At 33.9% G+C, this 12,855-nt stretch overlaps 2 protein-coding genes across 2 annotated transcripts; one reads left to right on the top strand and one right to left on the bottom strand.

The window, feature by feature from the left end:
- Nucleotides 1-958: 958 nt before the first annotated feature.
- On the bottom strand, nucleotides 959-2,894 carry LOC111920509 (valine N-monooxygenase 1). Its single transcript, XM_023916088.2, has 3 exons — nucleotides 2,404-2,894; nucleotides 1,769-2,213; nucleotides 959-1,674 (listed from the first exon to the last, which is right to left on the bottom strand). Exons 1-3 carry the CDS (start codon nucleotides 2,868-2,870, stop codon nucleotides 1,048-1,050), a joined length of 1,539 nt encoding a protein of 512 aa, XP_023771856.1. The 5' UTR covers nucleotides 2,871-2,894; the 3' UTR covers nucleotides 959-1,047.
- A 4,821-nt stretch (nucleotides 2,895-7,715) lies between these two features.
- Nucleotides 7,716-11,584, top strand: LOC111920481 (uncharacterized). The gene is made up of 4 exons (XM_023916055.1): nucleotides 7,716-8,723; nucleotides 9,271-9,426; nucleotides 10,383-10,651; nucleotides 10,756-11,584. Exons 1-4 carry the CDS (start codon nucleotides 7,716-7,718, stop codon nucleotides 11,582-11,584), a joined length of 2,262 nt encoding a protein of 753 aa, XP_023771823.1.
- Nucleotides 11,585-12,855: the final 1,271 nt, after the last annotated feature.

The raw sequence follows: 12,855 nt of genomic DNA, 5'->3' as shown, positions 1-12,855 counted from the left end.
AAAGAAGAGCACCAACAAAGGCCTTCAAAAGGCAAAATCTTCAGCACATTACCTGGGGAGTGGGTGTACAAAACCACACATATGGAACTCTCATCCAGCCAAGGGGAGGCACCTTCCACGGATTTGACGGTGGTGGGCAGTGGTGCGGTAGTGGTGATGATTTGACGAGGTGATGATTTTTTAGGTTTATGTGTCAAATAATTTAGGGGAAAAGATGGTTTAGAAAAAGTGGTTAGGATCAGATGAGTAGGATAGTGTTTATTTATTTATTTTATGTATTAAAAATAATTATAAGAAATATAAAATAAATCAAAAGTAGAATAACAAGGGCAAAAGAGTCATTTCATGTTTTATAAGGGATGGAACGTGCAAATTTAAATTAACGAGGGATGACATATGCAACTTATAAATAAACGAGAGAGGGTCCAAGTTAATTTTTTAAAATAAAAACAAAATTTGTTTTATGACATGTGCACGATGAACTATTGATGTAATTTACCCAATTATTTTGTAGACAGGTGTAATTTACCAATTATTTTGTAGTCAGCATATATATCCATATTTTTGTTGTTTGAATTAGGTCATAATTTGCGTAGTTGTATTTTAGTCATCTACAACATGTATAATGGAATGCAAGTTTTTGGCTAATACGCTTCTATTTAATTGATTGTTTAACCAATATATTTGTAACAGTTTTAAATAAACAAAAAATATATTAAATTTAAGTGTTTCAACAGTTCGATAACAAGTTAACAATAAGTACGTTAGTACGATATGTTTTGTTCATTTTCCAATACTTTTAGTCTATTTTATATTTCATGATAATTAATTTATGAAATATAGTTCCAAAAACTACTATAAAATAAATGCTTTCGTTATTTTTAACAATATAACTTTTTGAAGATGTAATCCTTTTGATTAATATTTCGGTTAACATTTTTACCCCCATTGTTAAAAAAAGACAACTCAAATCAATCAATTAATCTTAGCACAGAAAGATTGTAATGGTTCCATCCATATTTCTATTTCAATTTCGACTCTTTTTCATCATATAGGGTATAAATGGTGAGACAAACGAGGCTTCGCCAAGGCTAACAATGGCTTAGCCTTCATCAAATCTTGTAAGTTTTCATTTAAATCAACATATAGTTCTCCTGGTGGCAATTCCCATGTGAACCCATGCAGGATCCTAGCCAACAACATTATGGCCATGGTCGAGCCCAATAACACCCCACAACACCCACGCCGACCTGTGCTAAATGACAACATTTTAAGGCTGTGGTCGGTTAGTATCACTTCTTTATCATCGTTCATGTGACGATCGGGATTGAATGTTAGCGGGTCCTCCCAAACCTCAGAGTTCCGCCCTAGTCCTAGGCGGCTCAATATCACGTGGCTGCCCTTCGGTATAAAGTATCCGGCGACAACGGTGTCACCGGATGACACATGAGGGAGGTTAAAAGGTGCAACAGGGTGCAACCTAAAAGCTTCCTTCACACATGATTTGATATAGTTAAGGTTTGGTATGTCGGATTCTTGTACAAGTCGATCTTTTCCAACCACGGAATCTAGCTCTTGCACCGCTTTATTGAAGATCATTGGACGGTTTATCATTTCGGCGATTGCCCATTCGATACCATTCGCTGGATTATCAAATGCTGCTAATATCAGTTCCTGTAATTAACACCAGCAAAGTTATTAATCCATATTGCATAAAAAAGATCCAAATTTATGATGATAAAAAAAACTAAAATCACGTTAATCTTACAAAGATTTGAGCTTTGATTTGATCTGCGGTTAGTGGAGGGTTTTTAATGTTGATGAAAACATCAAGCAAGTCGTCTTCTTTTGTCCTAACACCATCTTTCCATTCTCGAATCCTTTCATCAATCAAACGATCTTGATACTTTCTTGAGGTGCGTATAGCCTTCCTTATGATCGTCTCATGCCCATCAAAATCAGTTTTCCAACGCAACCTCGGGAAGTAATCTGATACACTAAATGCGTAAAGGTAACCAAGAACTGTCAAAAGTGAATCAACATGCTCGATCTCTTCGACCCCAGGTCCACCATCTGTGTTCCCTTTGCCAAAATACCTACTCCCGAACATGATATTCCTTATGACGTTGGTCGAGTATTGTTGAACCACAGTCCGTACGTTCACAATCCCTCCGGTGACCTCAATATTGGTATAGCATCGGTTGTAAATGTACCTAAGAGAATTGAGATGCAAACTTTTAGCTATAAGAATTATCACTGGGAAGATATTACTGGTGGGGTAAGTTTTTTTTTTAACGGATTAGAATTATAGTCCAAAGAAAATGACGAGTGAGATAATTTATTTCTTTATGCATAAAATGATGGCTCTGATCCCAATAGAGTGAGCACATTCTATCTACGTACCTTAGTAGATTATCAGCTTCTCTGTCTCGTTTGTCTTGAAGCCACTTATGCCTATGCGGTGACAGAATCTCCGTGTGCAGGATTTTCCTCATCATCTTCCAATGATCACTCACTGGAACAAGAACGGTGGTCAAGTAACCACCGCTTGTGAGAAAACCCGACATGCAGTTAGGCCTCGAAGAGAAGATTCCATCTTTGTCCGTCAAGAACTCACGAGCAATCTTCGGATCAGTCACAGCTACAACATGTACGTTGCCAAGACGGATGCATATGATCTTGGTGTTCATTTCATCCATCATTCTATGTATCCATCGGAATGTGGGCTTGTTTCGAAGCATTGTGATTATGCTGCCGATGTATGGCAATGGTTTTGGGCCCGGAGGCAGTGGAGGCCGGAGCTTGGAACCTCTGTCTCTAATGACCCAGAAGATGCACATTGACATGAGAAAGAGAAAGAAGATGATCATGTTGGAAACAGGAAACTTCTTATGTTATATACTACAAATTAAATTTTTATTTGTATGATTTGCACTTTACATATATATAGGGATTTCTGTTGCAAAAAAGAAAATGATTTTGATTTTTTTTTTTAATATTTCATTAATGTTGGTCAATTCAAATATAAAAATAAGAATGACAAATGGATAAGTTTTTGGATTAATCTCGTTTATTTAACTAACTAACTAACTAATTAATTTCTTTGTCTCGGTTTATTGTTTTTTTTTTTTAATTTAAATTAACGATTTTGACCATTTTGGCTAGAATATAAATGACATTCCTTTTTTGAATTTTGCAATTTTATGGAGGGGAAATAAAAAATAACAAGGATAGAAACTACATTGAATGTTTGAATCATAAATATATTAAATTTAATGGTTATAATCTAGGTCACTTTTATATGAACCAAGAAGTATATATATATATATATATATATATATATATATATATATATATATATATATATATATATATATATATATATATATATATATATATATATATATATATATATATATATATATATATATATATATATATATATATATATATATATATATAGGGCCGGCCCTGAGATTTTGAAGGCCTTGTGCGATAACAAAAAAAATAGGCCTTAAAATTTGAAATATTTCAAAATTTAAGCAAAACAATTATAAAGTTTAATTTTCTATTGCAAATATATAAAACAACAAACATAATGTCCTCATATAAAAAAACAACAATCATAATGCCTTACAAAATAACTTAATACACTATATTCTAATTTTCAGCAAGTAAATGAACACAAATAGATTTAACTTTAAACAACCAATATCTTGTACAAATTAGAACTTCAACAATATCATGCTTCAAGGAACTTCGACCTCAACATCCTTAAATAATGTAACCAAATATGTAAAACGTTAGGTATACAACTGAATAACAACTGCTAAAATGCAATAGATTAAAAATGTAATAAAATATTGAAATACATGTGGAGCCACATCTAAGACATCAGGTGAGTGTGTCTTATCGAAGCTTTTCCCTCTTCATAACTAAAATGCCACAAAACAAAACAAGAGAAAAATCCAAAAATAAGAACAAGATATAATCCAATAAAATAAAATCAAAACATGACACTTATCTTCAAATTCTCTTATGTAACTACTTAAACATAATTAAAAAGTTAGAAATCAGATGAGAAAAACAAGATATCAAAAAAGATATCCATAAATCAGACACAAATTCATAACAACATACAAATGATAAATAAAGAGCCAAAAATTAGAAAAGAAAAGCCAGAAATTAGAAACAAAATCATAATAACATACAATGAACACATAAAAAGCCAGAAATTATAAATGAAAATCGTAACAGGGCACAAAGCATAAGATCTGATTTTCGAAAAGAAATAAGTGAAGAACGATTTTCTGATTTTTGAGACAGGTTGTAAGTTTGTTTCAGAATTTCGTGAAGAAAAAAAGAAAGAAGGAAGATTGTTGATTGCCTCATTGCCCTCCAAAATCACTGATATGAATCAAACAATACCATTGCAGATTTAATTCTTGCCACATGCCTAAGCAAAGATCTGATGAAGAAATCGAAGCGTTCTTTTGGGTTTCCCCAAATTTCTTGCTTTTTCCCGCTCCTTGCGTGGACTGATAAATGCCGGCAAATAGAATATTAACCTAATTTTTTGTTTTGGGTTGAACATAGGTAACATAGCTGCTAAAAAAATTGGGCCCTCCGACTTTTTGGGGCCCTGTTCTTATGCACCTTGTGAACTGGCCAAGGGCCGGCCCTGTATATATATATATATATATATATATATATATATATATATATATATATATATATATATATATATATATATATATATATATATAGGGAAGAGTTATATGGAAAATGAATGATTAGGGCAACACATATTTGAACCAATGAAAACATGACAACACATCACTTCCACAATAACTTCCACAATACATTACTTGTGAAGAAAGAAATGGACACGTGTCATTTGATTATTGGTTCCGGTAGATGTTGCCCTAGTTATTTGTTTTTCATAGAACTCATTCCTATATATATATATATATATATATATATATATATATATATATATATATATATATATATATATATAGAGAGAGAGAGAGAGAGAGAGACACACACACACACAGAGAGTTAGGTTCAAATGTTTTCACTATCTATTGTGTGCATGTATGATTGATTCTGGACCAATCATTTTAGTTATTTTAAGAAAGTAATTAATGCATATTAAATGTTAAAGATGTAATTAATATTCATTATATCTTCAACATGTAATATGCATTAATTACTTTTTTAAAATAACTAAAATGATTGGTCCAGAATCAGTCATACATGCACACAATAGATAGTGAAAACAAAATAACCTAACCCATATATATATATATATATATATATATATATATATATATATATATATATATATATATATATATATATATATATAATAAATTGTAATATTTGACTTTTAAATTGGTGTAGATAATACGAAAGTTAGAAGTAAATTTGATCATTGTACCATTCGTTTCAATCTTACCGCTTAGATTAGTTTTCTTTTAAGATATTTGTTTATAAAATTTAACGGTGATTTATGCAATAATGAAGTTTAATAAAATAATGATGACTGACGAAACTGAAAATGTTTGATCATACATATTTAATTCTATTCGCCTTTTGATATCACATTGGCTAATTATATTTTACGGACAGTAATTTTTCAAAAATGATTATTAATGACAGCAACTATTTTATATTTTATAAATATTTGATAGTTATAATTAATAAATATTCTTAACATGTATATAATATTCATAATAATTATTCATTAATTAATAGATATCTTTAAGCTATGTATATTTATAAAAAATATTAATAAATATTCATTATTTAACATTGATATAGTAATATTTAATAACAAGTTAATATAGTAAATTTGAATAATGAACCAATATAATTTATATAAGTAGGAGAAGAAGAGTGGGTCATGCTGATTTGGATGGGCTTTGCAATCACTTTACAACCCCTAGTGGAAGACCTTAAAATGGGCCATAAAATATTTATGTAGATGACCATCTTTGGTCCTACCTCGTTTAATAATTTTTGGAATAATGACTTTATTAGTAACCATCTCAAACCTAGTAATAGCCACAAACTGCATATTCTCACTATCAAAGCACGTGGAATAAATGTGACACACATGTAATTCCTTAGTAGCCAAACTCATTATGTTTGCTGCCACAATCATACAGTCCATGTCTTATAAAAACATGTTTATCCTGATATTAAAATGGAAATCATTTTTCACGCGGTTTCAAAACATAAACGAAAATAAACGAACCATTTGAAGTGTTAGCGTCAATCCGTCCCAATATCAATATAGAAAGTCAATGACGATTAAATACTAATAACTAGGTGTGAGAGTGAGACCCGTGTATTATACGGGTTGATTTAAAAAAAAAAAAATTAAACACTAAAATGTAAATTTTTAATATTTTTTAATGTACAACTTTAAAATAAGAAAGGAAAAAATATATTTATTGTAATTTAATATTATATATATATATTTAATATTTTACATATATAGTATATGACTTTAATTTTAAAAATTAAAACAAACCAAAAATTGACAAGTAGATAATATTTCTTTCAAAAATACCACAAAATGACAAGTGACAAAACTCATAAGAAAATGACATATGACAAAAAAAACTTTTATTTATTGAGGATACTTTGAATGTATTAAGATTTTAACATTGGACCACCTTTGTAGAATTTCATAATCAACTACTAAACTCTTACTGTATGGGCAAATACAATCATATATATATATATATATATATATATATATATATATATATATATATATATATATATATATATATATATATTTTGTTACATCCTGAATTTCAAAAATATAATTAACATGTAAGTTGTGAATTTTCTGCAAGTAGCATGGACCCAAGATTTTATGAAAGGGGACTTACATATATTAAGATATTTTTTATATTAGAATACATAATAGAGTATAAAGTTGAAAGCAATATTGATAAAGAAAAAAAATCGTCTAAATAAGAGCTATATCGACCTTTGCAAATCTTCAAAAGTTTTCAAACAATCATAAGCACCGACTCACATCCATTATCATGTTGGTATTAAATAAGTAGCTAGGATATGTTAGCGATATTTATTATGTATTTGTATTCTTGTATTCGATAGTTTGCTAGGGTACGGGCGTACGGCCCAATTGGTTATGGCCTCTTCTCTCGTAAACTATTTATACCCATTCGTTTAATGATATTGGGAGAGAGGAATTTAAAAAAATAACTTCGTATCAGAGCTGTGAACCTTCCTCCTATATTCTTGTCTTCTATGAACCCTAGCCGACTGGTTCTTCTTCTTCTATCGCTTCTCCTCCTGTCGCCTTCTCCCCTCTGATTCTTGTTCTCTCTTTCTCATCATGTCTGGAACTATCTTCAATGACAAACCATCGTCTACTATCAACATCAAGCATGCAGTGCCCTTCGTGCTTGATCTTGACCAGATGAACTATGACGTTTGGCGCCAATTATTTGAGTTACACTGTATTGGTTATGGAGTTGATCATCATCTGCAACCTCCTACTCAACCTCAAACAGAGAAAGAAAAAGAAAAAACCACAGCAAAGTCGGTTGCTGTGAAAGTCAATTGGACTCGTATGGATTCTATTGTCCAATCTTGGATATACGGTATACGGTACTCTTTCCACGTCTCTCCTTCACATGATATTCAAAAAGCAAACTACTGCATATGAGATGTGGACTAATCTTGAAAAAATTTTCCGGGACAACAAATCAACCAAAGTCATTCAGCTTGATCGTGAACTTCGCAATATTACATTGGGAAACTCCAACATCACTAATTATTGCAACAAAATCAAGTCTCTTGTTGATCGCTTGGAACATATGGATGCAAAAGATCCTGAAACAAACCTGGTGACGTATATGTTGAATGGTTTATCCTCCAAATTCAGGTATGTCGCAATAAACATACAACATCGTGACCTTCTTCCTTCTTTTTGGGATGCCAGATCGGTTCTTATATGTGAAGAGCAACAAATGTTGCAAGATGACCAACGTGAAGCTTCCTTTACTCACTTGGATCATCCATCTTCCCAAAATTCCCTCACTATAGAAGCTCCAAACACCAACAATAATTTTTGTGGAGGATACCGGGAAGGCCGTGGTGGCCGGAATAATCAAGGAGGACGAGGTGGGGGTCGGTATGGTGGTCGACATAATTTTAATAGCAGCAACAATGGGAATTTCAATGGTGGGCATCGTCAACAGCAACAGCCTGCAAATGGCGATTCTCCCTCTTCTAGGCCTTGGGCTTATGGATGGTTTCTAGTCCATCAACCTAATCAACAGGTCAGCCTCCTCCCAAGCCCACCAGTCGTATTTCTTCCAAGCCCACCATCTGTTTCCCTTCATTTTCAACCTAATCTTACTGGACTCAAACAACAATCAGCCCAATCTGGTGTTGCCCATCAGCATCAATTTTTTGCTTCTCAACAGCCCACTAGTCCTTTCACGAATCAGCAAGTTTTTCACGCTTATATTCCGGCCCAACAACAAAATAACAAACCCACTACTCTCCTGAAAATGTTTGATACTATGACGTTGAATGACCCGGGGCAATCGGAATGGTATATGGATACCAGCGCATCCTCACATCTTCACTCAAACGCAGGTATACTCAAAACTGTTTTTGATAATAATAGTTATTCATTTGTTTTTGTTGGCGACAGAACTTCTATACCTGTAACTAAAATGAGACACACTACTCTTCCGTTTTCTAATCCATATTGCACTCTCATTCTTAAAAAATGTCCTAATTACTCCTTCCATCATTAAAAATCTTATTTATGTTCGTCGATTTATTCGAGAAAATACTTGCACTATTGAATTTGACCCTTTTGGATTTTTTGTGAAGGATTTTCGCACCAAACAAATTTTCATGCGATGTGACAGCACCGAAGATCTCTATCCAGTCACCTCTCCAACTCCTCAAGCTCTTGTTTCCATTGCTCCTTCTATTTGGCATTAACGTCTTGGTCATCCCGGTTAACATCTGTTCACACATTTAGTCAATAACAATTTTATTTCTAGCTCTCCTAATAAAGAGACTACTTTATGTCATGCTTGTCAAATGGGTAAACATGTTATGTTACCCTTTAGTTTATCTAATTCTATTACAAAGTTTCCTTTTGAACTTGTGCATTCCGATGTTTGGACTTCACCTATTGAAAGCATCAGTGGTATTAAGTATTATGTCATTTTTCTTGATGATTTTACTCATTATGTTTAGGTGTATCCTTTACGTGCCAAATCTGATGCCTTTGCAAAATTTGTGCTTTTTTATGCTCTTGTTAAAAAACAATTCCAACGGACATCAAAACCTTCCAATGTGACAACGGGGGTGAATATAATAACAAAAAATTTCATCAACTATTTGATCAAAATGGTATTCGCATGAGGTTTACATGTCCTTATACCTCTCAACAAAACTATAAAGTTGAACGTATGCTTCGCACTATTAATAACATCGTTCACACTCTTCTTTTTCAAGCAATAATTCCACCCACTTATTGGGTAGAAGCTCTTCACATGGCTACTCATCTCTTGAACATTCTCCCATCTACCACCATAGCTAATGACACACCCTTTCATAAACTTTATAAGAGACATCCTACCTATGATCATTTGTATGTTTTTGGATGCCTTTGCTTTCCCAACCTTCTCACTTCTCACAAACTATCCCCTCGTTCTACACCTTGCATTTTTCTAGGATACCCCACAAATCATAAAGGGTATCGTTGTCTCAATCTTGACACAAATCAAGTCATTATCTCTCGCCATATAGTCTTTGATGAAACTGTTTTTCCTTTTGGATCAATGACACCAAATATTTCTCCATCCTATTCTTTTCTAGAAAATATGGAGACGGCCAACCCTTTATTTATTCCATCTCCTCCTAACGGTGGATCTCCTCTCGAGACCATCTTTCCCTCGTAAATTTCGTCCGCTACCTCATCCCCGGCTACATCTACTCCTAATCACTCCAATACATCCTCATTGACCCCCACCACATCATCTCATGTTTGTCCCAACGGATTCTCCAACAGTCCTCCGAATGTCTCTCCCGACTCTTCCACTATTTCTCCTAGTGTCACTCACAGTCAGTCGCAACACCCTATGCTTACTCGTTCGAAACTTGGTATTTTCAAACCAAATCGAAAAATTAACCTTCTTGTTGATTCCTCTTCTCCTGTCCCTAAAACTTATTTACACGCCTTTAAAGATCCTAATTGGCTTAACGCATTGGCAGAATAATATACTGCTCTTATCAAAAACAAAACTTGGGTACTTGTGTCGTGACCACCTCATGCTAATATAATTAATTGTATTTGGCTATTTAAGAAAAAGCTTAATGTAGATGGCACTCTTTCTCGATACAAATCCCATCTGGTTGCTAATGGGCGCAGTCAGAGACCCGGTATAGACTGTGATGAGACATTTAGTCTTGTTGTTAAGCCATCCACTATTCGCATCGTTCTCAATATTGTCATTACTCATCAGTGGCCTATTCGACAACTAGATGTCAAGACTGCTTTTCTTCATGGGCATCTTCATGAGACAGTATATATGCAACAACCCCTAGTTTTCGTGATTCATACAGGCCTACTCATGTTTGCTTACTTCAGAGATCTCTCTATGGTCTCAAGCAAGCTCTTCATGCCTGGTTTCAGCGGTTTCCCTTATTTATCTCATGTATTGGTTTTGTTCATAGCAGGTGTGATTCATCTCTTTTTATCTATAGTCAGGTCTCTCATAAGGCATATCTTCTTTTATATATGGATGACATTATTCTCACTGGTACTTCTACTCCACTGTTGGCTCATATCACCTCATTATTAAGTGTTGAGTTTGCAATGAAAGACCTTGGAGATCTTCACTACTTTCTCGGTATTTCGGCTACTCGATCTTCTATAGGTCTATTTTTGTCTCAACATAAGTATGCAACCGAGATTATTGATCGTGCCTCTATGCTTAATTGTAAAGCGGCTAGCACCCCGGTAGATTTGTCTGCCAAATTTGATGGATCGGGCCCTCCTGTTGTGGATCCTACTTTATATCGCAGTTTAGCTGGTGCTCTGCAGTATCTCACGTTTACCAGACCCGACATTACTTATGTTGTTCAACAGATTTGTTTATATATGCATGATCCTCGTGAGTCTCATTTTACCGCTCTTAAGCGGATTTTGCGCTATATCAAGGGTACTATTGATCATGGTCTTCAAATGTTCTCATCTCTGGATCGTGATCTCATTGCCTACTCTGATGTTGACTGGGCAGGCTGCCCAGTCACCAGGCGATCCACGTCTGACTATTGTGTTTTCTTGGGTCACAATCTTCTGTCTTGGTCTTCTAAACGACAGAACACGACGTCACGTTCGAGTGCCAAAGCTGAATATTGTGGTGTCGCTAATGCAGTTGTTGAGACATGTTGGATACATAACCTTTTGCTTGAGTTTCACTACTCTCCTCACAAGGCCACCATTTTTTATTGTGATAATGTTAGCGCCGTATACATGTTTGCCAATCTGGTTCCACATCAATAAACAAAGCACATTGAAATTGATCTTCATTTTGTTCAAGACAAGGTCACTACAGGTCATGTCTGTGTGCATCATGTACACTCTTCTTCTCAATACATCGACATATTCATGAAGAGTCTACCTTCCTCGTTATTTCTTGATTTTCGGTCCATCTTGAACTTCCGAGAGTCCCCTCCTGTTCTCATTGCGGGGGGCTGTTAGCGATATTTATTATGTATTTGTATTCTTGTATTTGATAGTTGGCTAAGGTACGGGCGTACGGCCCAATTGGTTGTGGCCTCTTCTCTTGTAAACTATTTATACCCATTCATTTAATGATATTGGGAGAGAGGATTTTAACAAAATAACTGGACATGCGTATGATATTATATCATATTAAGTTTCATTTTACAATAACATAATTTTAAAAAATAGTAAAAGTATAAGAAGTAGTATCTTATTACTTTAAATTTTGTTCATCTTTGCTTCATAAAATAGAAATTATCTATAATTTTATATGTGGAAAATTTATTCTCTCTCTCTCTCTCTCAACCCTAATGTTAACAAGAAGATGTTTTTTAAGAAAATCACCATTCATGGTATTCTGAAGACATGTTTTCACAATTTTCATTGATGACAATGCTCTTTCATATGTCGCGGTAAGAACATGTAAAGTTAATATAAGTTGAGTTAATCTATGAAGCAAAGAATAAATATTTGACTTTCTTATTTCATGTACACCTATACAAAACTCAGAAAGTGTAGAAGGATTTTTCAATGGTGGGTGATTGCATACACATAGTTCATAATATTGGGTTTTAAGCATAACACCATTCCTATTGTGTACATGGAACCCTAATTGATTTGGATCTAGGTTTTTCTAATTTTGAACATACAACTATGAATACCAAAGCAATAACCCTATAACTAGCATACATGTTTCAAAAATCACATATGATTAGGGTTAGAATCTTTACCTCTCTTGTTATGTAGTAATAACAAGTTTAATCCTTCTTGATCTTGACTTCTAAAAGCCTAGTGCCCCAAGTGTTGCACCTCTAATGGAGTCACAAACACCCAATTCAAGGTGGAATGACTTAGGAGAGAGGTTAAATCGGCTAGGGTTTCTTTCTTGAATGCTTTTACCGGAAATCCTTAGTCATGGGGTCTATTTATACTTGTGGCTGCTAGGGTTTTAGGTGGAAACCCTAATGTGACTGCTTAGGCCTTAAGAAGCCCATTGACACCTTCTAGAATCCCCTTGGACGAATTCTTTATGGACTTTCCATAGAATT

Source organism: Lactuca sativa, chromosome 4, assembly GCF_002870075.4.
Source record: "Lactuca sativa cultivar Salinas chromosome 4, Lsat_Salinas_v11, whole genome shotgun sequence".
NCBI classification, from domain to species: Eukaryota; Viridiplantae; Streptophyta; class Magnoliopsida; order Asterales; family Asteraceae; genus Lactuca; species Lactuca sativa.
This window is presented reverse-complemented; position numbering and strand designations above follow the sequence as displayed.

What these genes read in the sequence shown, in the direction of transcription:
- LOC111920481 (XM_023916055.1), top strand. Translation starts at nt 7,716, where the DNA reads ATGTGGACTAATCTTGAAAAAATTTTCCGGGACAACAAATCAACCAAA. An exon ending in TCAACTATTTGATCAAAATG is followed by an intron (nt 9,427 to 10,382) that starts GTATTCGCATGA and finishes TGGCTATTTAAG; the next exon opens with AAAAAGCTTAATGTAGATGG. An exon ending in ATTCATACAGGCCTACTCAT is followed by an intron (nt 10,652 to 10,755) that starts GTTTGCTTACTT and finishes TGTTCATAGCAG; the next exon opens with GTGTGATTCATCTCTTTTTA.
- LOC111920509 (XM_023916088.2), bottom strand. Translation starts at nt 2,870, where the DNA reads ATGATCATCTTCTTTCTCTTTCTCATGTCAATGTGCATCTTCTGGGTC. An exon ending in GAAGCTGATAATCTACTAAG is followed by an intron (nt 2,214 to 2,403) that starts GTACGTAGATAG and finishes CAATTCTCTTAG; the next exon opens with GTACATTTACAACCGATGCT. An exon ending in AAATCAAAGCTCAAATCTTT is followed by an intron (nt 1,675 to 1,768) that starts GTAAGATTAACG and finishes TGTTAATTACAG; the next exon opens with GAACTGATATTAGCAGCATT.